Source organism: Protomyctophum bolini (genome assembly GCF_963924005.1).
Source record: "Protomyctophum bolini genome assembly, chromosome: 23".
Taxonomy (NCBI): Eukaryota; Metazoa; Chordata; class Actinopteri; order Myctophiformes; family Myctophidae; genus Protomyctophum; species Protomyctophum bolini.
Genome location: NC_137884.1, coordinates 80,263 through 105,770, shown reverse-complemented (window position 1 = coordinate 105,770; position 25,508 = coordinate 80,263). Strand labels below are relative to the sequence as shown.

The window sequence follows — 25,508 nt, the reverse complement described above, 5'->3', positions numbered from 1 at the left end:
TTGGATTTTGGGGAAACGTTGACGTCCAAAGACACAGCCTTCTGGACTGCCAGGATGGGCACTATTCTCTTTGAGGGAGTTGCCCTTCCTGGTTTGTGCCTATAGGAACATTAAGAAGGAACATGCATGGGGGCGTGAGGCGGTCTCCTGTGGGCAAGTTTTTTATTCCTAAAATATAGCTCAGGAAAGCAGCGCTCGTTTTACCCCGCCGAGCCCTGCCCTACTATTAGTAGCCACGGAAAGCGCCGCCATCCTTCTAATACAAACACAAAACCCCTTTCTGCCAGATGCCTCGCTAGCCTAGTGGACTACTATGCTGACTTGCAATCCATGCTTCACGTGTTCAAATCCCCCTTTTTCAACAACTGCTGACTTTTTTCCCCCGCTGGACAATATAATAGTTTTTGGATTGTGGTTGCTGAGGGATACGATAATAGTTTTTGGATTAAGGTTGGTGAGGGATACGATAATACTAATAGTTGCTTGCGGTTATGTTTAGGTTAGAGTTAGAGATAGGGTTAGTACTAGAAAAGAAACTCACGAACTGTGACGATAAGAGTGTTCCAGCAGAGGTGCTAGAGGTGCATGAGAGTTGCTGACCCTGAAGTGAAATAGTAAAAAGAATATATAATAATATATAATATAATAATCACACGTTATGAGCTTTCTATCTAGCACCTCTGCTGTTCCGGCGGAGACCGTGCCATGCGCCCGTGCATGTTCCTTCTCAATAATAATATAATAATAATAAACTTTATTTATAAAGCGCTTTTCGAAAACAATGTTTACAAAGTGTCAAGGGATAACCAACAGCAATCAAATGAAATGCATAACATTGACAGAATAAGACAATAATATAACCAAAAGCATATTATACATACATGGACATGAGAAAATGAGCAACAAGATACATTTAAGAAAAAGGCTTTAGTGTACAAATATGTTTTCAGATGTGACTTGAAAGTTGACACTGAGTTAGCTAGCCTTAAAGCCAGAGGTAGGTCATTCCAGAGTCTGGGTGCCAGAGTCTTAATGTTCCTAGGTTTGTGCACTGAAGGTCTGTGTGACCAAATCACAAAATGCGAGCCAACCTGTTAATTTACAACAAGCTATTGCTCGCCAGCTATTTTCATTTCATGTTGAGCTCTGATGGAAATTACTCAGCAGTTACTCATTCCCATCCTGGGGCAAATAAATAGCAGTGAAGAAGAGGAGAAACGATCGAAGGACATGCTTCCCCTGTATTTCAACAGATAAACCACAAATACAACCAACCAGCTGTTGTTACACTGAAGCTCATGTAGTTTGTCATGTCTCTCCACAGGTCTCCAGGCACACGACACCACAGGTCGGTCGGTCTGTCTGTCTGTCTGTCTGTCTGTCTGTATGTCTGTCTGTCTGTCTGTCTGTCTGCCTGCCTGCCTGCCTGCCTGCCTGCACAGAGTTATTTGGAATGAGATAGTCTTGCTTTTGGCTTTGTGTATTTTTAAAAGTAAACCAACTCAAATGTAATGTCTCACCTTATCCAGAGGTGGAGCCCTTCCTCATCTTAGCCAACCAGGGCAACCTGATGATGAGCAGCCTGGACGGCTCCAGCTCCACAGTGTTGATAACCACTGGACATCACAACAGATTCTATGTAGGCCTAATCCTATACCGTATTCTACACTGCTTTTTGACATGCTGGAATGTATTCCAGTCTGAGACTAACACAACTGCTGTGGTGTGATAGGACTTCGAGGCTGCTTGGGCTCTGGACTTTGACTATCAGCAGCAGATGATCTACTGGATAGGTCTGTCGAAGCAGCATGACGGGTCGATCCTTGCCATGCACATCACCGGCAGTGACATCCAGGTCAGTGTGACAATGACAACATTGGGCCTAACGCACTAGCCTGTAGTGGTGCTGTATAGTGACCTTTTGTTTTCATAACCCATTAATCAACGAAAATTGTGAAATTACACTCGACTGACTGAGAGAGAGAGAGAGCTGACGGCCCCTCGTTCCTGTGTGAGTCGTAATAATTATTTGGAATTAACTGTATAAAACGTATAGCCTACACATTATGTGACTTGCCATAGCTACCTGTCTCGGACCGGTTCACTTCACTCGTTTGGTTTGTGTGCGCACTGTGCAGCAGTGGCTCTGAAGCTCTCCGCTCGAGACGAATGAATAGTCATGCAGTGCTCAGTGTAGTTTAGATTGTTGTACCTGTACAGCACACCCAAACTGGCCGCTGTACATGCTCACAACGTGATGTCGTGCTGCGACGCGTTGTGAGCTAGTATAGATCTGCTATGATTCTGTGTGCCTGCACATGGCACCACGCTCAATTTAGTGCAGATGCGCTCATTATTGCGCTGATGATGCAGCATTCATGGACCAGTTGCAGGCGGTCTAATGATGATTTAGAGTTTTAGAGGTGAAAAGGTAATTACAGACGGTAATACAGACGTGAAATGCATGGATGGTAATTTCTACCTCCGGCTATGCAACAACTGATCTAAGTTTGGCGATATTGCGAAGGTGATTAAAAACAGGCACTGCACACAGAGTTAACATGCTTATCCAGGATCATATGGGTGCAGGCTTTAGTTCCGACATACTATTGATCCGAAACCTCAATCCTAACCTAACCCTAACCGCAAGCACGGGAGCAGAGCATGTCGGACCAACGCTTTTTCGCATCGCATCGCATGTCCCCCCGCTTCGGAAAAGCGTGCGCACCCCGATCATATAGCCTGATCTAAAACAATTCCAAGGTTTCTGGGGTCGGATAAAATGTTTGTGGTCGGCAACATCTGCAGCAACCTTGTCTGGGGCAACTTTTCTCTGCATTTAATTGCCGATTCTGCATTTGATGGCCGATAGACATTCATGGAAAGGCTTGAATGAGCAGTAAAGCTAATGTCGTCGCCATAACAGTGATAAGAGATACTGCTGGTTTTTATAGGTCCTGGTTGGCTTTTAGCTGGTTTTTATAGGTCCTACGGGAAGCAAATGGATATTAAATGAGTTGCTTTAGCAGACAGTTTGAGGGTCCAATGGAGTTAAGAGGTTTTGTCCGAAGCGCTTTTTACTACTTTCCATTGGTTAATTTTTTTTTTTTAACCAACACACAGACGTAAAGGGTGTTCAATAGCACTCATGATGTATGCAAAAAAATGATTTAGTCGGTTTCCTCCCCGACGATTATGTAATAATGAAGATATATATTCATGAGTGCATGTATGGTTCATTGACAGGTCATTTTCGACCACGTGCGTGGCATCTCGGGTCTGGCTGTTGACTGGGTGGGAGGTAACCTCTACCTGTGTGGCTTGGGTGTCATACGCGTGGCCAAACTAAACGGGTCGTACCCAAGAGTCCTGGTCAACACTCATGCCCTGATCAACTCCAACCCATACGCCATAGCTGTGGATGTACGCCACGGGTAAGAACAAGATCATCATGAACCTCACACTGAATTCATCAAGCATCCTGTGAAACACCACGGACACAGGGAAACTGAATAAACACTGTTATTTCAATGGTAGTGGATGGAGAGAAAGGATTTTTGTCAAACCACACAACGGCAACCAATGGGTGCGAAGAGGGGCAGAACCAGGTTTGTTTCCCTGCCCAGATCCCTGTTTTTGAGTGGTGCAACCACTCCAAGGAACAGCAATGTCCGTGTTCACCTACCTATGTGTTGTTTCACCTACAGTGTATGTGTCCGCCAGTATGTGATGTTAATGAGCACCAGTATGACTATTAATACCAGTAGGGGTGCTGTTGTGCCAGAAACAGAGAGAGAGAGAGAGAGAGAGAGAGAGAGAGAGATAGTGCTGCACGTGCTGCACTGTTGCCTGCTAATGACAGAGAGAGAGAGGACAAGGGAGGGGGGGAGGGGAGTTGCACCACTCAGTTCACACGGGTGTGATTTTTTTCTACAGTGATAGAGTGATGGGGATTTCATTCATTCATTCATTCATTTTAGTTGGTATGAACTCTTCAATATTGTATGTCCACTATAGTCATTATTGTACATTAGTATGTGCATTAGTTGTGAATAGTGACCCCTGACACAGTGTCTCCCTGACAGATACTTGTACTGGTCAGACATAAATAACAACAACATAGGGAGGATGGGGATGGACGGCACCGACACGACGGTCATCGTGCAGGATAAGCTCTCCTGGCCAGGCTCCCTGACGTTAGACTACGTCAATGATCGCATCTACTGGACCAATGGGAGGACACGCATTGAGTGTGCCAACCTGGATGGAACCGACAGACACACAGGTCTGTCTTGCACCCACGCATGCACGCACACACAGATTTTAATACATCCCGTTACTGCATTTTACTGCACTGTGAATCTTTTGGTTCTGTATGTGCGTCTGTATAGTTGTCGAGGGTCAGCACAACATCATGGCTATTACTGTGTTTGAGGATCACATCTACTGGACACAGAGGGCGCCATCGACGCAGTTGGAGGCCAGCTCCATCGACAGAGCCAACAAGACTCATGGCATCGACAGGACCAGACTCATCGACATCCACCACCCGTCCTTAACATACGACATCCGCATCTACCACCCCAACAGACAACCTGAGGGTCTGTATACCGCCTGCTGTAACACTCTCATTATTACTCTACGTGCTGTATTTAATGTAATGTAATTGTATTATTTGATATGTTATGAAAAGTGTGGACGCCGCTTGCTTCCATTTTTAGGCCGCAATTCCCCACCGCGAAATAGCAGGTCTTGGTCTAACATGTCACAATGTAACGTATACTGTGGTGAAGTTGTAGATCGGCTATATGCTATTTCAGCGCTATTTGTTTTTCAACCCCACCCACCAAAATAATAATAATATATAAATACATAATTAATAATAATAATAATTCTGCCACACTAATAGACAGCGCAAAACCCCATCCTTTGTCCGCCTTCTCCTACCAAACCACACCGTTTGTACACATCTCACCATGCACAACACCAACAGCATGCCTGTCCAGACATCAACCACTACTTTGCATCCATGCAACTGTCATATTTACAGTACAATACCCATTTATATGGAAACACATTCTTGCGCAAGACCACCAGCCTACGTCAAAATCGTCATCACTTTGCCCAGTTACGCCAACTCCGTTCACTTCATGGGGCCAGTCCAATGGCGCATTGTAGTCTGCGGCCTTCACAGTGACACGCGCGTTACATGAACCACGCGACCGGGATGATTTCCGACCCCTCAATGTCCAACCTCGCTGCCTCTGCTCCACACCAGCTCATCCTAAGTCAGCCCCCTCCCCCTCTGGCTGCTGTGCCGGACAGGCAAGCTCTCCACCTCACCATCGACAAACACCACGTCGTGTAATGGCCCCTACACACTATAGGAGTTTTAAAGTTGTCGGCGAGTCATCAGATCGTTGTGCATTTCACACTGCAGGAGTCTCTTTTTTTATTATCGGCTGGCATTATATTTTTGTGGCTTTCACACTAAACGATTGATCGCTGACCAGGGATCACACACTGCAAGAGTTCACCAAGATGTGATCCAGACCCGATACATGTGTTTTTTTATTCCAATTAATTTTGACATGCACGTGCAGGATGCCGTGATACAAACGCGAGACCCACACAGGGCGCATCTCTCGCTCTCTCTCTACGAGTGTGTGTGTCTACGATGGCCAGCCAGCCACACACACACCACCTCTCATCTCATTTATTTCCCAGTCCCACCACATATTCAAAGTAACCTGTGTGTGTGTGTGTGTGTGTGTGTGTGTGTGTGAGTGTGAATGTGCGCGCAACAACAGATAATAATAATTAATAACCCATCCGTTTCTACACAATACTGGGTTTACAAACAAAGCTGCAACATGAAGTGTCTGTCAACTCCCGCAATTTCCTTCTTCCCATATTACGCTGCAACGTAACTGGGATGAGCCGAAATTCTATTAATAATAATAATAATAATAATAAGGAAAGAAAGACTGGTGTGCCTTATGATGTTGAGTCTTGATGTCTTGGGTTACAACAGGTTTAAAAAGCACTGTTGTAACATATTTGGTGTGTGTTCTCATTATTCCTTCCATGTGTGCATGTTTTCTTTACCCATGCAGTGTCTGGTCATCCATGTCAGACCAACAATGGAGGCTGCAGTCACCTGTGTCTGCTCTCACCTGGAGGGGGCTACAAGTGTTCCTGTCGCACAGACTCCTATTTGACAGCTGACAACAAGCAGTGCATGACCTACTAACTGCACTGCCAGCCAGGTGATTCACCTCAGCCTCACTTGTGTTACGCTGTCTGACTTTATAGTCCGGGAGCTGTGGGGGTGAACGTGGTTTCGTCAGTAAATGTAAAGTGATTCTTGTAGCTTGAGGTCACCTATAAGAATTCAAGAGGGTGCCCAATGATATACTGTATAGCCTAGTACTACTACTATGGCGAGAGCCTTGTCCAGTAGTGTATACCAGAGTACAATTTTGGGTAATGTCTCCCTTTACATGTTGTTTTGAACCCATACCGTATTTCAATGGGCCCTACACTGTAATGTTGAGTGACTCACATCACATTTCTCATTCCTTCTATGGTCTCTGTAGGTGATCTGATGTTTAAGGACTGTGATGTTTAAGGACCCCAGTGTGAAAATCTACTAGTCCTCTTAATTCAATATCTTCTCTCTTGTAGCCATTTTGTCCACAGTTTGGGACACAATTGGTTGAGAGATATACAGTATATACTCTGGCCCTGTTCGGCTTCCCTGCCAGTAGGTTTGTTTGGGACTTCCCAACGATATCTCCTTTAAAACCAAAAACAAAATGTAACAAAATGTAAAAGAAAAAAAAAGTAATAAGTAACTTACCATGAAAACTTATAATGAAATGGGATTAACTGCTACCTATTTGTGTCCTGTACTGGATCCCTGATCTCTTAGACTAGTGTTGTGCGTATTAATTTTATCTATTTTGTAGGGCTATATCTTGTTATTTGGGATTCATTATGCAAACTTGTTATGCGTGTATACTATTGCCTTATGTTGGAGAAATGGTTACATGTTGATTGGTATGAGCTCAGGTGGTTCTAGTCACCGCTCATTAGCCTATCACAGAGCTCAGGTGGTTCTAGTCACCGCTCATTAGCCTATCACAGAGCTCAGGTGGTTCTAGTCACCGCTCATTAGCCTATCACAGAGCTCAGGTGGTTCTAGTCACCGCTCATTAGCCTATCACAGAGCTCAGGTGGTTCTAGTCACCACTCATTAGCCTATCACAGTGGAAGCTGTAGTATTCCTGAAGAAGAGTAGAAACCAGTGTTGCAGACTGTAAGAGTACAGCTACACGACTCTGGGTGTTTTTTGAAACGCACATTTCTATGTGCGTTTGGGCCTTTCAGCCAGACGCAAACGGCGTTTTCGGCCACTCAAACGGAGGTTTTTGGCAACGGATAAATAAGTGGAGATTTTCGAAAAGATCCGGATGGTGGAGCTGTGTAGTCATGCAAAACGGAGTTTTTGAGGAAGGATGACGTCACCTCCCTAGTCGCGCATATTCGTTTTGTTGCTTTTAACACTGAGCATGCGCATCAGTTCATGGGTTGAAAAACGAACAACTTCCGGGGTGAACGCGAGGTTACAATAGAAACGACAACAAACACGATGGCAGCTAGCGCCACCCACCGTCCTCACCATCTAATACATGTAACTCAAACCCGATTCTGCCAGCTGCCTCGCTAGCCTAGTGGACTACTACGCAGACTTGAAATGTTTGCTTTTCTTCGCTTCGCTGGTTCGCGCCCCGCTGCCTCCGTTGTTTTTACAACCGCAGACTTTTTAATAGTTTTTGGATTAAGGTTGGTGAAGGATGCGTTGCTCCCCTGCTTGCGGTTATGTATGCAAGCAGGGGAGCAACACATCCTTCACCAACCTTAATCCAGTCTTTTTAATGCAACCTTAATCCAAAAACTATTAAAAACAGTGGCGGCAGTGGGGCGCGAACCAGAAAAGCAAAGCATATATTACAAGTGTGCGTAGTAGTCCAGTAGGCTAGCAAGGCAGCTGGGAAAACTGGGTATGTGTTTATATTAGAACGTGAGTTATAAAGTTGCTCACTAGACGGAGCCCTGTCTGCACGTACTACCGGGTTACGTGGGGGATTTCTCCAAGAAAACCAGCTCACCGCGCATGCTCAGAACATTTTTCTATTGCGTTACATATTTCTTATCGCCACCTACTGGCATGGCATGCTTGTTGGAGTCAAAAATGATCGTTTTGGGTTGTATGTGTGGACACAGATATCTTTGTCATATGGGCCCCTGCCCATACGACAACGGAGTACGAAAATATCCGTTTTATTAAAGATTGAGTACGTATAGCCCAGGCCTAAGTGCTGTCATTAAAATGCTTACTATAAAATACTAAAATTGCTCAAATACAAAAATTCATGGTCAAAAGTTCATAAAGCATAATTCATAATAATGTCATGAATGACTCATGATACACAATACACAAGTGGTTCATTATTGATTTTATATGAGGTTAAAAATGTAAAAACATGACGTGATAACTTTCTGAGGCAGAACAAAGTTCCCTATCTGTCAGTAGCTAGCTACACCATGATTGATTGATTGATTGATGCATGATTGTATCGGCATTGCACACAGGTGGTGCAAACATTTTTGTCTCACTCACTCGGATTCTGGTGTAACTAAGGAGGCTCTGTACACTTGCAGCTAGTGTTACATCGCACTGCCAAAGTTATTTAAACACGTCTGAATGCCAAGGACAGACGGTCAAAGACATTCTAAAGGGTGGTTACTGGTTACATACTTGTATGCAACTCAAGAGGAATGAAGAACCTCTTTTACACAACAAGCGGCCAACGAGGTATAGGCCTATATCTCTCTTTGTTGTGTGCATCATGCATTTCTACATGTAATTGTACTTTTGTATTTTAATTTGTTTGATCAATATTATGTACTGTTATGTAATTTGTTGATTATCGTTTATTATTTTGTGTGAACATACAGTTCTCACGGCATGGTGGAACAACTGAGGGATGAGAAGAATGCCCGAATAAATGTCAGTTTATGAAGAACCTGATGTGTCGTCAATGTTGTGAGAAGAGGTACAGGACTGTTATTTTCTCCTTGTATTGCCATTTGTCCAGCACCCATGGGCTATAGAGCAGGGGTTAGTACGTGTCGTACGAAGCCAACTCTTGTCGTGACAAATCATGACAACACACACAATATTTTGGACCAAACAAATAATTACAAAGAAGAAAAACAACAAAAAAAAGTGTTGTAACCTGCCGTTGTGCAATGTTGTTTAGACAGTTAGGTTCATTGTTTACCTTATATCCAAAAGTCCAAATACAACATGTTTAGATATCATAGGCAGAGAGGCCAATAGTTCTTATAAGAACAGTGAGTCAACAGTCTGTCTTGAGAGACTAGTATAGATATATAGGCATGCATTGCCATTGCAGGACACATTGAGAGAGAGAGGGAGACACACACACGCACGCAGAGAGAGAGCAGTATAAGGCGACAAGAAGGGATACTGCTCTTGTCTTAAAGGTGAGATATTTTCCATTTAAAATTACACATCACAGGTTTACAGGAGTAAAGTTCTATCGCTTTAGTTAAGAGAAAGGGAAGGGAGAGAGACCAATCAAAGACACAATGATGTACATAATTACACATAGTAGCTATATGTGTTACTCTGTTTAATAATAATAATAATAAATAATTATTATTATCATTATAGACTATAGAGTGATTTGTTATTCTGCCTCATTCTGGCATAGACGCCTGTTTGATTTGTAGGCCAGTCAATCTAAGCTAAACACTTCAAAAGAAACCGCAATAGTAATTGTTCAAGGTTTTTTTATGATCCTTATAGGGTCATCCAAATAACATTCAAAATGGCATATTAAAAACGGCCACATGCCATCTTCACAAATGTGATGAGGATGAGGTCATGTTGGGCAAGTGGCTATATGGCCGAATTTAGCTCAAGGATTGTTTTTCGTGCAAAATGAATGCTTGCAATGGATTCAGAATCATGAATAACCCCTAGTTTGACATGTCACATGCTACTTTTAAAGCATCATTTAAATAAATAACCCCTAGTTTGACATGTGACATGTCACATTATGGCACAATTCAATTGGCTTTATCGACATGAGAAAAACATGCTTTCCACAAAGCAATACAATCAAAATCAATTGATTTGAAATGGTCAGAATATTCCATATATCTGTTTCTATGTACCGAGGTCACTCTGTGCAGAATACATACAATGATTAGTATAGTCTTTATTGTTCCATTTGATATCCTAACACAGCATCTAGCATGTACCTCAACCTCACTAATCTTGCTGTTGTGTTTGTTATAGGCTAGGTACTTTGCACTCTGTTGTGCACGCACGCACACACACACACACACACACACGCGCGCGCGCACACGCAGAGTTACTTCTACTTGTGTTTTTGAGTGGTGCAGCCACTCCAATGTCCGTATATCGATGTCCCTGTATGTATGTGGTTTACCAACAGTGGCGCTTTCGAGCTTCACACTGCATAGGTGCATGATGGGAAGCTGAGTTTTAGTGTAACAGTACAGAACAGACTACCAGACGCAATAGCATTTGTAAGAGCCAAAGTGGTTAAAATGTGCAATTCATATTTTTCTTGTTTTCATTATTGTCTTATTATTGCATTTAAGTATAATGTTGGTGAGCAGCTTTCAATGCTTATATAACTGTTTCGCAGTTAGTAAAGAGCGCCCCCTGAAGTTTGAATTAATGCTTTATGATGCGCAGCTGAGGAGGGGAATTATTTTGTTATGCAAGATGAGGAAAAGAGGGATTTGGAGACGTATAGTTTGACTCGTGGAACTCGACAGTTTTGACCGCAATTATCATCAGACAACATTACAAAAGACATTTCTGTACAGTGTTTGTGCAAGAAAATGACTACTTTTTATTTCGTTTTTGTGTGCATTTCCTGTACTGCAATTTCTTTCACTAAACTCCACTGCCAACATAATCGCTGCCTCGGAGTCTGTGTCTGTGAGTACTGTGGTCCAGTTTCTGCCCTTGGATATAGCCTACAAATACAGTGTGCCCCACCTGTGCATTACGTGTCATCTCAAAACCTGTGTCAAACTGGCGAATGTGGCTATTAGAAATCTTGGAACATTATTGTTTGGAAACAAATGCCACTTCAGCATTTGTTCACCACCAAGGGTCCCTGTTAATATGATACATGATGTGCGTGCGTGTGCTTGTGTACGTGTGTGCATTGTGCAGCTGACGCAGCAGACAGGATGAAGATGGCTCTGTGGCTGGTTGGGACCTACCTGCTGCTTTTCTCTGCACCTCTCTGTGCTCTCCACACAACTGGTAAACAAAAAATCACACTGATGTGTCTTTGATGAGTTGAGGGGTGGGGGGGGGGGATGCCACATGACGTCACAGGGTGGGTTTATGGAGTCAGTTCAGTCTCAAAAGATTCACAGTAAATAACACAGATTTGTAACTCACAAGTTCAGATTTGCAACTCACGTGAGTGAATTTGTGTTTCACATTTGTGTTTTGTATCCACAAGTTCAGATTTGTGTTTTGTATCTGTGTTTTGTATCTGTGTTTCGCATCTGTGTTTTGTATTTGTGTTTTGTATTTGTGTTTTGTATTTGTGTTTTGTATCTGTAATTCGCATTTGTGTTTTGTATCCGTGTTTCGCATCTGTGTTTTGTATTTGCGTTTTGTATCTGTAATTTGCATCTGTGTTTTGTATCCGTGTTTCGCATCTGTGTTTGAAACACAAATACAAAACACAGATGTGAAACACGGATACAAAACACAGATGCAGATTACAGATACAAAACGCAAATACAAAACACAAATACAAAACACAGATGCGAAACACGGATACAAAACACAAATCTGAACTTGTGGATACAAAAGACAAATGTGAACCTGTGAGTTCACTCACGTGAGTTGCAAATCTGAACTTGTGAGTTACAAATCTGTGAGACCTTTGAGACTATTTTTGAGACTCTTCTGACGTTGGGCGTTAACGAACGTCATCATTGGCTGAGGGAATCTGTCAATCATTCTGATTGACAGATTCCTCCACAGGATAGGATTAGGATTCCTCCAATCCTATACATTGTGAGGGGGGGGGCTCCTTTTGCACTGCATCGATGCTTGGAAGAGCTTCAGTTAAAATTAATATTAATATTAAAATGAGGAGCATCTTCAATATTAAATATATAAAATATCAAATATTATAATATTCAATATTAAATATATATATATATATATATATATAGTCTATATAACATTTTAATAGATTATTATTATAATTCACAATAGTGATATTCAAACTATTCAAATCATTAAGGTTATAGGGTTAATTTAATATATCATCCACTTGTGTTATCAATCTCTTAAAGGTGCTGTAAGAGAATCTTTCGCTTAATAACCCCAGGCTACATATTATTCTGGGGGAACATTAGCATTAATTAACATAAAATAGCTGATCTACAAGCTCACAATACAATAATGCATTGCGATGTGAGCTTGTAGATTGGCTATTTTGAGGCAAAGAAATCAGTAAAATAATAGTCTTGTAAAGAAGTGGTTCCCAATATGGGGTCCGGGGACCCCCATGGGTCATTGCAGTTTCAGGGGGTCCCCAGCTAAATGATATTTTGGAACCAAATGGACCCTTGCAGGTCTGTAACACTTAGAGTGTACAAATGGAACCAAATGGACCCGTTTGTTTCCATTTGGTTCCATTTGCACACTCTCAGAGTAAAATCAACATAGATTTTACAAAATAAATTGAGGGTCCCAGAGATAGAAATGCATAATGCATGTCAAACTGGGGGGTCCTTGAAATTAAACGGGTTGAGAATCACTGCTATAATCTTCTCTTATGGGGGTCCCGACCCTGGCATATCTTTTCAAATGGGGGTCCGCGGGCTAATAAGTGTCAAGTTTAAGTATAACCTTTCAGTTTTGTTAAAGCCTTCTGTTGGTACAGGGAATAAGGTAGTTTAGTTCTGGGGTACCCTGTACATGATATTGCATGTGGTTAATGTAATACAAAAAACAATCACACCCATGTGAAGTGAGGGGCACTCTTATTATCTTACAACATCGAGGAGGGAATTCGGTATAGCTATATGATTAGGTGATGTAATGATGATGTAAAACAAACATTAAAATCTCTTTGTTAATTGCATTTAATGTTTGTGTTAGGGACAAGCTGGTAAAATTTCCCTTCATTGTCAATGGTGTTTTTGAGGGGTGCTAGCCCCTCCTTTTATATATATATATATATATATATATATATATATATATATATAAATAAAATTGTTGCTAAAAAGCAACACTGGGTCTTAGAGGGTCAGACACAACAGTGTTGCTTTTTAGCAACAATTTTATTTTACAGGTTTAATGTTTGTTTTTAGTTCAATGTTTGTTTTAAAAATCACACCCGTGTGAAGTGAGGGGCGCTAATAATATAAAGTCTAACTCATGTTGATTATAGGTGATGTAATGGTGATGTAAAACAAACTGTCAAAACAAACATTAAATTCTCTTTAATGGCATGTAATGTTTGTTAGGGACAAGATGACGTAAATTTTGCTTTCATTGTCAATGGGGTTTTTAAAACAAACATTGAACTAAAACCAAACATTAAACCATAGGAGGGGCTAGCACCCCTCAAAAACGCCATGAAGGGACATTTTACCAGCTTGTCCCTAACACAAACATTAAATGTAATTAACAATGAAGAGATTTTCATTTTAATGTTTGTTTTACATCATTACATCACCTAATCATAGCTATACCGAATTCCCTCCTCGATGTTGTAAGATGATAAGAGACTTCACATGAGGGTCCCCGGACCCCATGAGGGTCCCCGGACCCCATATTGGGAACCACTTCTTTACAAGACTATTATTTTACTGATTTCTTTGCCAAAAAATAGCCGATCTACAAGCTCACATCGCAATGCATTATTGCATTGTGAGCTTGTAGATCGGCTATTTTATGTTAATTAATGCTAATGTTCCCCCAGAATATGTAGCCTGGGGTTATTAAGCGAAAGATTCTCTTACAGCACCTTTAAGAGATTGATAACACAAGTGGATGATATATTAAATTAACCCTATAACCTTAATGATTTGAATAGTTTGAATATCACTATTGTGAATTATAATAATAATATATTAAAATGTTATATAGACTATATATATATATATATTTAATATTGAATATTATAATATTATAATATTATAATATTATAATATTTGATATTTTATATATTTAATATTGAAGATGCTCCTCATTTTAATATTAATATTAATTTTAACTGAAGCTCTTCCAAGCATCGATGCAGTGCAAAAGGAGCCCCCCCCCTCACAATGTAAGGAGCCATAGGATTGGCTGAAGGCGGACCGATCTGATTGGCCGAGGAATCTGTCAATCAGAATGATTGACAGATTCCCTCAGCCAATGATGATGTTCGTTAACGCCCAACGTCAGAAGAGTCTCAAAAGTAGTCTCAAAGGTCTCACAGATTTGTAACTCACAAGTTCAGATTTGCAACTCACGTGAGTGAACTCACAGGTTCACATTTGTCTTTTGTATCCACAAGTTCAGATTTGTGTTTTGTATCCGTGTTTCGCATCTGTGTTTTGTATTTGTGTTTTGTATTTGCGTTTTGTATCTGTAATCTGCATCTGTGTTTTGTATCCGTGTTTCACATCTGTGTTTTGTATTTGTGTTTCAAACACAGCTGCGAAACACGGATACAAAACAAAGATGCAAATTACAGATACAAAACGCAAATACAAAACACAGATGCGAAACACGGATACAAAACACAGATGCGAATTACAGATACAAAACACAAATACAAAACACAAATACTAAACACAAATACAAAACACATATGCGAAACACAGATACAAAACACAGATACAAAACACAAATCTGAACTTGTGGATACAAAACACAAATGTGAAACACAAATTCACTCACGTGAGTTGCAAATCTGAACTTGTGAGTTACAAATCTGTGTTATTTACTGTGAATCTTTTGAGACTGAACTGACTCCATATGGGTTAGACATAGACAACTCCACACTTTGGAGTGTATAGCACCGCTCAAAAACGAATATTGTAGATCGTTATCGTTCTCTTCTAATCAAAGTGATATTACTTCATAACTGTTCATGCTATTGTCTGTGTACAGAGTCTGATGATGTCAGGTTGGTGGGAGGCGCCAGCCGCTGTACTGGTTTAGTGGAGGTGAGACATGTCAACAACACGACACAGAGAGAATGGAGACCAGTGGTTCCTTTCTCTGACTGGACCCACGCGTCGTCTTCTGTCGTGTGTAGACAACTGGGCTGTGGCTCTGCCGTTTACACAGAAGAGAGACGTGGGTCTGCAGGTGAATCCGTATGGTGGGACACGTCTCTCTGTTTCGGATCTGAATCTTCACTGAGGGAGTGTGGACCAATACGGCCTTACTGGAGTTCTCCTACCCCCCTCAGACTGGGGCTGATCTGTTCAGGTAACAATCGATGACTCAACAATGATGACACTAATCCTAATCTATATTGTCTGTCTGTCTGTCTCGCGTGAGTGTGTGGTGATTCTATTCTTTTCTTTTCTTTTCTGTCTTGTGTTTTTGGCCAATGTTTGACCAGTTTGTTGATTACTTTTGATGAAGCAATAGATTATTTTGTATTAAGAGGTCTAAAAGTCCTTACATGTTCTCTCTCTCTCTCTCTCTCTCTCTCTCTCTCTCTCTCTCTCTCTCTCTCTCTCTCTCTCTCTCTCTCTCTCTCTCCCTCCCCCTTCCTCCCTCCCCAGAGTCATTGAGGTTGGTGAATGGGAGTGGTTTGTGTTCAGGCAGAGTGGAGGTAAAGTCTGATCAGTCGTGGGTCTCGGTGTGTCAAGGTAATTTTGACCAACAGGATGCAGAAGTAGTCTGTAGGGAGCTTGGCTGTGGGGCTTCAGTCCTCCCGGAGGCGTTCTATGGTGAAGTGAAGGCTCCAATGTGGACCAAAGAGTTCCAGTGTGAAGGCAACGAGTCTGCTCTCCTGGACTGTATAACCTCAGACTCAACCAGAAACACCACCTGCTCACCTGACAAGACTGTTGAACTCACCTGCTCAGGTAAAAGACAACCTACACTATAGGTTTGATTATCAGTTTACAGTCAAAGTGATTTGACCTTTTTAAGCACTTAAGTTAAATCCTATATTTAGTTCACTGTATTCCCAAGGGTTCTATACTGTAAGGAACACTACAGTTCTTAACACATTCTGTACAAAACACGTCTGGAAACGTCATAAGGATCAGAAACGAGTAATACCTTAGACGTCTGTGGACGTCCTAGCGACGTCCAAACGACGCGGGGCGAGATAATAATATTCAGAATTATTCCTATTTTTTTTTTGGCATTTCGCTTTTCGCTTGCCGTATGCTAACGCTCTGTGCAAATATTAGCTTGTCATTGACTCCCATGTTAGCGCGGCGGAAAGAATGACTCGTATCTCCTCATCCAGGGCGCTCTCCGTGGTGATGAATGGATCGATATGCTGGCGCTGCGTTTCTGCTCCTCATCCGTCTCTCCCGCAAAATATGAACGCTTTTTGGAGTTTATATAAATATATTAAGATGATCGGGGATTATGAGCTCACTTTGTCAAGTCAATTTTTTTAAGAAAGTATTTCCGGTTCATGGCTTTCAGAGTAAAAGCGATCAGACTACTCTGGCACTATAGCGGCCTTTATTTTGATGCACGTTGGCGTATTCAATGTGTTAATGCTTATTCTATTGTCTGTGTACAGAGCCTGGTGATGTCAGGTTGGTGGGGGGAGCCAGCCAATGTACTGGTAGACTGGAGATGAAACACCAGAGAGAATGGAGACCAGTGAATCCTTGGTCTTCCTGGAACCACGAGGCATCATCTGTCGTGTGCAGACAACTAGACTGTGGCTCTGCTGTTTCTACAAAAACAAATAGACGTGGTCCTACGGATCGACCGACATGGTTTATTAAATCTAACTGCGTTGGATCTGAATCTTTACTGAAGGAGTGTGGACCAATGTGGACTCGTACTTCCTCCTACAGTATGGCGCTGATCTGTTCAGGTAACGCACACTGTCTGTCTGTCTGTCTGTCTGTCTGTCTGTCTGTCTGTCTGTCTGTCTCAATGCACATGAATGAACATTCGATACATGAATGTGAATTCAATCACCTGAACATGGTCTCATGTAAACACGCAGGATTTAGCTAGAAGCTCATTTCCATCCGTTTCCCCAACACACAAAAAACACCACAATAACAACATGACGAAAACACAGTGACCATAAAAGTGTTCTAGTTTAAAACTAAAAACCTGCGTACCTTCCAATTAAAGTTTAATACGTAAACGAGTATACCCTACCTAGTTTAAACCCAACTGAAACCTTACATACCTATACCTATCCTAAGTCTAATACCTGTGGTTCTCAAACATGTTCATGTCAAGGACCCACAAATTGATACATAAATACATCTGAAAATATCTTGTACCAGGTACCCCCATCTGAAAATATCTTGTACAAGGGACTCCCATATGAACATATGTTTTACCAGGGAACATATGTTGTACCACCAGGGACCAGCAGAAGCAAATATTTGTGTGGAAAATGTGTGTTAAAGGCGCAGTGAAACGGAAATGGTGTACAACATGAAAATGGTGTTTCCACATGAAACACCGGTCTGAAGTTTCTGAACCAATCAGAGTGTCGCATCCCTTCAGGCGATGGGACGGTAGCTAGGGACGGTGGCTAATGCTATGCGCAACAGCGTGGTGTTGTTTGTTTATAAATCAGACGGTCGCCCAGCACAACCAGTTTACTGTTATGTGGCTTATTTCTACCCTATAATGTTTTCAGAAACATATTTTAGCGTGATGATTAAGTTGAAACCGAGTAATACACTGTCTGAATGTTATCTTGAATGGAAATAAAAACTGAGAAATCTGTAATCAGAAGCAGCTGTGTTGCATGGATGCGCAGACATGGGGAATTAAACATGTGAGCTTCATTTTTATTGGCTTTTATCGATGTGTACCTCTACACGTCATCACGCAGCACGTTTTCGTTTTAATAAATAAATAATACAATCGTTTTTATGGACCTTTGATATAAAAACACACAGAAATGAGAATTTTCCCATTGTTTTGGCATCCATTGTTAGGTATGCCCATATGATGACCACGGATATGGTCTAAAAGTGTGAAAAACTTATTTTTCATTTCACTGCGCCTTTAAAACAAAGCATTCAAAGATTTCCACTAATGTTAAAGATTGCTGGACAATAGCAGATCTACAACAATCTCATATAGCATGGCACCAAGTATAAAGGGCTACTTTGGGGGTCATGTGGGCATTTAAAATACATCTGGTATCTGCACCAGAGTACTCAAACTGTAACATAGCTTAATGTTAATAATAGCCTGTTTCCAGACGGAATAATTACACAATTCCGTGAGTCAGGAAATAAGACAACAAAACACTTCTGAGGTGCCCACCATGTTGTGTGCGTGCGTGCAGTTCACGTATTGTCCACAGTGTCATAGTTTGAGAGAATGTATGTTATTCATGAGTAGGCCTATAGTGTCCAGTATTTTATTATTTTGACCAAATCTGGTGCAATGTTTAACGGCACATTATTCAAAGCATTAATTGTCATTGTTCATTCCTAGCGAGCAATACACTCTCACCTCCAATTATAAATCCTGCACGTCAGTCACGTTAGTGTACGACGTATACGTCTTTACGCCTCCACAGGCCACCCCTCGCTATCAGCCAATCCACCGGGAGAAGTTGTCGAGGGCAGCAAAGTGACTCTGACCTGCAGCAGGGACGTCGCCAACTCAACGGTAGACACCTACACCTGGTACAAAGACGGCGGACCTATCTCCACTGGTCCTCAGATGGTGAAGGACAATGTGTCCCCGGCAGACTCTGGCTGGTACTACTGTCAGGGGACCAACAGACATGGATCACGCAGATCATCAGCACACCAGCTACAGGTTCAGTGTAAGTGAACTTAAAGGAGAATTTTGGGCTAGAAGGCTTTCCTACCTTTATTTGTAGTCGTTACGTCCCCACCAAAGTGGTCCTGCAGGTGTTGTTTGAGATGAGAGCTTATGATAGTGGAAATAGCCAATAATATATTTGTATAATGTATGGGGACCTAACAACTACAAATAAAGGTAAGAAAGCCTTCTAGCCCAAAATTCTCCTTTAACTTGTTAGGTTATTTGTTTTCTCCGTTTTTGAGCCCCTCCTATGCGCAGCTTTGTGTGTCTGTGTGTCCGTAGTAGTTCTAAATTGCAGTATTGGTACTTTTACTTAAGTAAAACAATTGAGTACTCTTTCCACCACTGAAAGTGCGTGTTTCTCCAACAGATGGTCCCAAGGATGTCGTTTTGGACGTACATCCACCAGCAGCTCGTGTTTCCAATGGAGGCTCGGTCACTTTCCACTGCCGCAGCAGTGGGTCACCAACGCAGAGTTACGTCATTTATAAAGACAAAACTATAGTGGCAGAGAATCAGTATTTTACCATCTCTAACGTCCAGCCCAGTGACAGTGGGACGTACTACTGTCAGGCAAAGAACAACATCGCCACAGCCAGTTCACCGGGAGTCACTGTTGATGCACACTGTGAGTTTTTTGTTTCATTGTGAGTTTTTAATTGTATTATTAATTCATATAGTTTACACAGTGGTTCCAAAACTGTTTCATGTCAAGGACCCCCAAAATGATTGGCGGACCCCCCATTAGAAAATAATTATGCCAAGGACCCCCATAAGAGAAGTTTTTACGGTTCTAAGGCCCCCGGTTTGACCTGATTTAGGCTATGGCCCCTTAGTTAATGGCATTTCTATCTCAGGGACCCTAATACATATTGTAAAATCAAACTTAATTGAACTCTGAGAGTGTACAAATGGAACCAAATAGACCCGTTAGGGTCCATTTGTACACTCTCTGAGTTACAGACCCATCCTAACTATCATTTAGCTGGGGACCCTCCTGGAACTCCCTCAAGGACCCCTAGGGGTCCCCGGACCCCACTTTGGGAACCACTGGTTTACAAACTGTTCAAGTCTTGGCCCAAAAGAGAGACGTTTGCAGATCTACAAGCGCCGTGTTGCGAGCTTGGAGATCAGCTTTTTCACTACTTCTTAATGGGATATTTCACTATCAAAAATATATTTTGGTCTGTGGCATGTCGCTAGGCAACACGCCGCCAGGTAAGCATGGGACCCGAGAGAGCCAGTGGGAAGCGGGCGGAGTGCAGCTGAGACCAGTTCCCACAGGTCATATTATCATCTACTCTGGCTTATGTGAACACCCCGGAACGTTTTTAAAGTCAATTCACAAATGTAACTTTTAAGCGAACGTGACGGTGAAAATAGCAGATCTACAAGCTCGTAGATGCTATGCTTTTCACTATCTTACACCAGTTTGGGTCCCGCTGGGAGACATTTCTCTTTTGGGTCATGTACTAAAATATTTGGGAACCACTGGTGTAACTGCAGTAGAGCATCTAGAAACCTTCTGCAAAAATACACTCCTCACATCATGTTGTCAATAAGTTGTGTGTCATACTGTTTTGTTGCTTATCTCTTGCGTTGCAGTCTTGAGTACTGCGGAGAAGCCTATCAGCATAACAGGCCATGTTGGGGGAAAAGTGTATTTCCGGTGCGCAAACTGGGATGTCTGGACCAACACTATGGACTCTCCAAAGTACCTCTGTAGAAGTCCATGTGGTAAAGAAGACACTATCAAGGCAGAGTCTGGTGAAACTGTAGTAAGCGATAGAATCAGTTTGAGAAACGCAGGAAAATCATTAGAACATCAGAGAGAGTTTCTGGCTGGCTGATTCATACATAGAAGTGCATCTTCATGTTCAAGATGGTAAGTCTCTGCTTCAATAATGAATGAACTGTGCATCATGTTTACACTGCAAGTTACACTATTGCCTAATTACTGTTCTGTTTTACATTCTCTTGAAAGGACTACATTGTCAAAAATAGGGATAGTTGACCCACAAAATGGACTTTGTTACTCATCCCATAGAGACACAAAGAGTCTCATTTGTGTCTCCATAGGGAACCACCGCTGGTCATTAAATTATTGGCTTAGGAAACCGACAAAAATATTTCCACAGGCTTTTAATCAATTTTTAAAATCTGCTATTTTCACTATTTCTAAACTTATTTGAACATTTCCCATGTTGGTATTTATACTGGAAGTGGTTTGTGGTACAACATAAAAACATTCCTCCTTTGGTCTCAAACATGCTTCCACGTACTAGCTGTTGCACTCAACCTCATTAATCTGATCATTGTTCCCTTCAGCTCTCCAGGTTCAACCAACACTCCACACAGCAGGTAGTCAAACATGAACAAACAACTACACATCATTGTAAGCTAAAACAACAATTTCTTCTCATCAAAGTAATATTACATGTTTTATTACGTATGCTATTGTCTCTGTACAGAGCCTGGCGATGTCAGGTTGGTGGGAGGAAGCAGTAACTGTGCTGGTCAAGTGGAAATGAAACACCAGGGCGATTGGAGACCAGCGGCTGATTTGACATCTAGCTGGAACCTGACGTCGTCATCTGTGGTGTGTAAACAGCTGGGCTGTGGCTCTGCTCTTCACACAACGTGGAGGTCCAGTTCTGGACGTCAACCTGTATGGTGGATTACTTCTTGCGTTGGATCTGAATCTGCACTGGAGAAGTGTGTAACAAGGCAGGCTGGTAGCTCTGGGGACAGACTGGAGGTGATCTGTTCAGGTAACAAAACAATAACTTCAACACAACACTGACACCGATATATACTGTCTATACTGTCATTTTGTCCGTATGTCTGTAAATCCGTCCTGTATCTTTCCATGGATTGTCACCTTGTAGTTGTGGAAAGGCTTGTGTGTTCCAATGAACCTGAGAGTGATGCCGGTAGGGTCACCCATGGTGTTACGGTTGAAGGGGAGGACTATAAGCCTGATCCAAACACTGTGACTGGGGGCACACAGGCTCTGAAAGGTATCCGGAGAACTCGCCAGTTTACCAACTCGCCGCGATTTAGTGCATTTCAGTTTTACTTCACCTTCATTACTTGCGCAAGCAGAGCGCGCAAGTACTAGTTTCGCCCAGAACTATGTTCGATGCATATGCACCGTCCCAGCAAATGACGTAATGACTACTTGTGCCTGATACGGCAGTGGTGCCAGATTACTGTATACATAGGAGCAATACCTTTAATCCTCCCGACACTAAAACATAATATCGTCATTACGTCACCATCGAAAACCAATTACACTCTGGCATTGGGTACTTTAATCCATATCTTTATTACGTCATTGAGAGCTAGTTATACCAGTTATACCCTGACGTCATATGCTGGGACGGTGCATACGCATCAAAAGTGGCGCAAAGTAACCACAGTATACCGCTAATCAACTTAAAAAATACATATACACAGAGGCATTTAGTATTAATATCACTATAGTCCAATATTAAGTCAATTTAAAGCAATAAATAATTAAATAATTATACTGTATACGTGATAACATATTTAATTTCAGTTTATATACCTTTTTTTTTCATCAGATATCGATGTTTTTTTTTTTTTTGGTAGAAACTTGTACCATACTTCATAATACTATTTTTTTTACATGCATAAAGTAGGTAGGTAGCAAATAGCTAAACCTAATAATTCAACATTTCAAACGTTCCTTCACAGAGAAGCGGAGATTTGACAGTTTGTAGCGGTCGACAGTACTTGCGCGCTCTGCTTGCGCACTATAGGCCATATGGCCTGCTAGTGTGCAACAAGCAAGTAGGCACTCGACTAGAGTGCAGTTCTAGTTTAAATTGCATTGAATTGAGAGAGAGAAACACTTATACGTCCGTATAGGTGCCCTTTGAGACCAGCTGTTTGAAAACCAGGAAGAGACGCCTGCTCTAGACGCCTCTTGCCACGACAGTGTGCCTCCATGCACCCTTAGACAAATATAACCTTCTTGCAAGTTATTGGTTCTTAAATCACCTGTCTTGTTACAGATCAGCTGTTTCAGCCAAACACCTGTCTTGTTACAGATCTGCCGTTTCAGCCAATCACCTGTCTTGTTACAGATCAGCTGTTTCAGCCAACCACCTGTCTTAGTTGTTACAGATCCGCTGTTTCAGCCAACCACCTGTCTCGTTACAGATCTGTTTAAGCCAGTCATCAGCCTCTCCCCTTCCACGAAGGGGGTTTCCGAGGGCCAGCAGCAGGGGCAGCAGCAGGTGATGGAGGGTTCCAGCTTCACCATCAGCTGCTCCGTCCAGCCACAGCACCCCGGAGGCTCCTTCCAGCTCACTGGACCCAACCACACCCAGCCAGCCGTCAATCACTCTGCCAACTTCCTGTTTGCTGCAGCAGACCACACCCACCAAGGGACCTACAGCTGTGTTTATCACGTCAATGTTTTCGATCGTAACGTCTCCTCTAAGAGCGACTTCCTCCATCTCACTGTCACAGGTGAGGTGATGACCTGAATGAAACTCTTCACACTGTCCAACTCATGGAAGTGACATCACCATGACAACCACCATGTTTGTTTTTGAGGGGCACTAGCCCCTCCTACATCCAGCTTTTGGTTACCGTCCACACATTTAGTCTTAAACAAACTCCACAATGAATGGAGAATTTTACGTCATAGTGTCAAGTGTCTGAGCATTGAGCAAATCATTAGGCTGTCCCGATTCGCCTAATCCACGATTCAATTCAACTTTCGATGTTAAGGGCACGATTCGATACGATTTTTGATACGATTCAATGGATATTTTTTAAAACCTCCTATTTTCAGCACAGAGTGCTGTATGATCATTAATTTAAGCTAATGTTTTGAATTGTAAAGAAAAACACATTATTGTTAAGCTCAACTCTAAGTAACTAAATAAAATAAAAAGTAAATAATATGACTGGGACTCGATTAAAAATTATAATCTAATTAGAGGCCTTATAATTAATTGATCTCAATTAATCACATTTTAATCGCATATCAATATGCAATATAACAGTGAGATTTTTTTTTCCAAAGGTATTCCAGTGAATCAATGAATAGCGACTACAAAAGATTAAGCAATATAACATTGTTTTTGAGGAGCGGCTGGGCGCTATAGCCACTAGACAGACACTATGAGTTCATTTTATTGTGTGTTGTTTTTGTTTTCACCTCTGAAACTGATATAATGATTATTAACTGTTTTGTTTTTAATAGTTTACAAATTGAATTGAAAAAGGGATGTAGAAGTTTGATTCCAGGTTGCTCATGTGATCATATGACAACATGAGGTGTAAGCCTAAACAGGTTAAGTAAAAATACAAGTTTTAATATAAAGTAGGGATGATGTTATTTTAGCCTCCCTGGATTCTTAGAGACAGTATTGTGTTTTGATTTAGTTTTAATGCTAAAATGTAATGTTTGTAGGAGGTGTGTTTGTAAAGGACATGGTAGAAGGTCCTTAGATCTCTTTAGTTGATAAGTAAAGGCCCATAAATAAATAGGAGTTGGCATAAGAATGTGTGTCTGTTTTTCCCTCACTAAGCCATAGTGAGTTATTTGGCGCCAGCCATCTTCCAAAAATATCAAAGCATGGTAAAAAAAGCAAAAAAACAAACAAAGGTTACCTCCTCCTCAGGAACATACAGTATAAAACCCCTCAGGGCAGAGGGTTCAGGGTTCCAGTCTTCAGTCCGGAGGGGATAGGAGAGGTACCAGATCACAGAGGATGCTCTAAGCTTTTCAAAGAAAGTAGATAGCCCAGTTTTAGAAACTTAGTAGTAATTTGCCGAATATCTCCAGTTTTGCTAAACGACTTTATATTTTTCTTTATTTTTTGGATTATATCATTTTTGTGTGCAACTACAACTGTATAATAAATCTTCACATTTTTGGAAAATCAACACCCTGGTCTTGTATCCGTCTATTTTTTGGTGAGTATACTGTTGTAACTAATATTGAATTATGTTACCAGGGTATAATTATGCAGTATTGGGTGAGCGATGTGTCAGTTGTCTCAATTGCCATGCACAGTCAGGACAAATAGAAGAAATCTACTAAAGTTTGCATTTCAACCCAACTCATGTCACAGGCGAGACGCTATGACCTCTGTGTTCAACGGCCAGACTCCTCAGGCGAAGCGCTGGGGGATGCACTTTTGCACAAAATAACACCTGGACCTCTTTGGTGGGGACCTCTTTGGTGGGGACATAACAACTACAAATAAAGGTAAGAAAGCCTTCTAGCATGGAATTCTCCTTTAACCATGGCATGGAATTTGCCCTGTTCACTTAATTTCCATTTTTAATTGAAGTGATTGTGCTTTAGGTTTCTCCTACTCGGATGCACTTGGTTGTT

General features: G+C 41.7%; 3 protein-coding genes across 6 annotated transcripts in view; all 3 read left to right on the top strand.

Moving 5' to 3' along the window:
* Positions 1 to 11,342, top strand: part of LOC308311254 (antigen WC1.1-like) — a 28,640-nt gene extending 17,298 nt beyond the window's left edge. For 2 of the 4 annotated variants that reach the window (XM_080757901.1, XM_080757899.1), the window contains 7 exons: positions 1,325 to 1,348; positions 1,530 to 1,639; positions 1,733 to 1,855; positions 3,247 to 3,434; positions 4,086 to 4,285; positions 4,392 to 4,601; positions 6,117 to 7,867. In XM_080757901.1, coding sequence (XP_080614027.1) covers positions 1,325 to 1,348; positions 1,530 to 1,639; positions 1,733 to 1,855; positions 3,247 to 3,434; positions 4,086 to 4,285; positions 4,392 to 4,601; positions 6,117 to 6,253 — 992 coding nt within the window. In that variant the 3' untranslated portion in view covers positions 6,254 to 7,867. Of the gene's footprint in view, positions 1 to 1,324; positions 1,349 to 1,529; positions 1,640 to 1,732; positions 1,856 to 3,246; positions 3,435 to 4,085; positions 4,286 to 4,391; positions 4,602 to 6,116; positions 7,868 to 9,024; positions 9,129 to 11,311 lie in introns of those variants that run through there. The other 2 variants (XR_013963613.1, XM_080757900.1) reach the window with 2 other exon arrangements.
* A 5,821-nt stretch (positions 11,343 to 17,163) lies between these two features.
* On the top strand, positions 17,164 to 21,491 carry LOC308310583 (cell adhesion molecule CEACAM6-like; the record flags this gene model as incomplete). The annotated part of the gene is made up of 5 exons (XM_080756969.1): positions 17,164 to 17,186; positions 18,873 to 19,124; positions 19,497 to 19,754; positions 20,732 to 20,893; positions 21,412 to 21,491. The coding sequence occupies exons 1-5, from the start codon at positions 17,168 to 17,170 to the stop codon at positions 21,489 to 21,491; spliced, it is 771 nt and encodes a 256-aa protein (XP_080613095.1). The 5' UTR covers positions 17,164 to 17,167.
* Positions 20,791 to 25,325, top strand: LOC308310802 (scavenger receptor cysteine-rich domain-containing group B protein-like). The gene is made up of 5 exons (XM_080757236.1): positions 20,791 to 21,011; positions 21,455 to 21,487; positions 21,598 to 21,897; positions 23,315 to 23,626; positions 25,243 to 25,325. The coding sequence occupies exons 3-5, from the start codon at positions 21,654 to 21,656 to the stop codon at positions 25,254 to 25,256; spliced, it is 570 nt and encodes a 189-aa protein (XP_080613362.1). The 5' UTR covers positions 20,791 to 21,011; positions 21,455 to 21,487; positions 21,598 to 21,653; the 3' UTR covers positions 25,257 to 25,325.
* Positions 25,326 to 25,508: the final 183 nt, after the last annotated feature.

Coding starts and splice junctions, on each gene's coding strand:
- LOC308310802 (XM_080757236.1), top strand. CDS start 21,654: ATGAAACACCAGGGCGATTGGAGACCAGCGGCTGATTTGACATCTAGC. Junction 21,898..23,314: donor ACTGGAGGTGATCTGTTCAG/GTAACAAAACAA, acceptor GTCTCGTTACAG/ATCTGTTTAAGCCAGTCATC.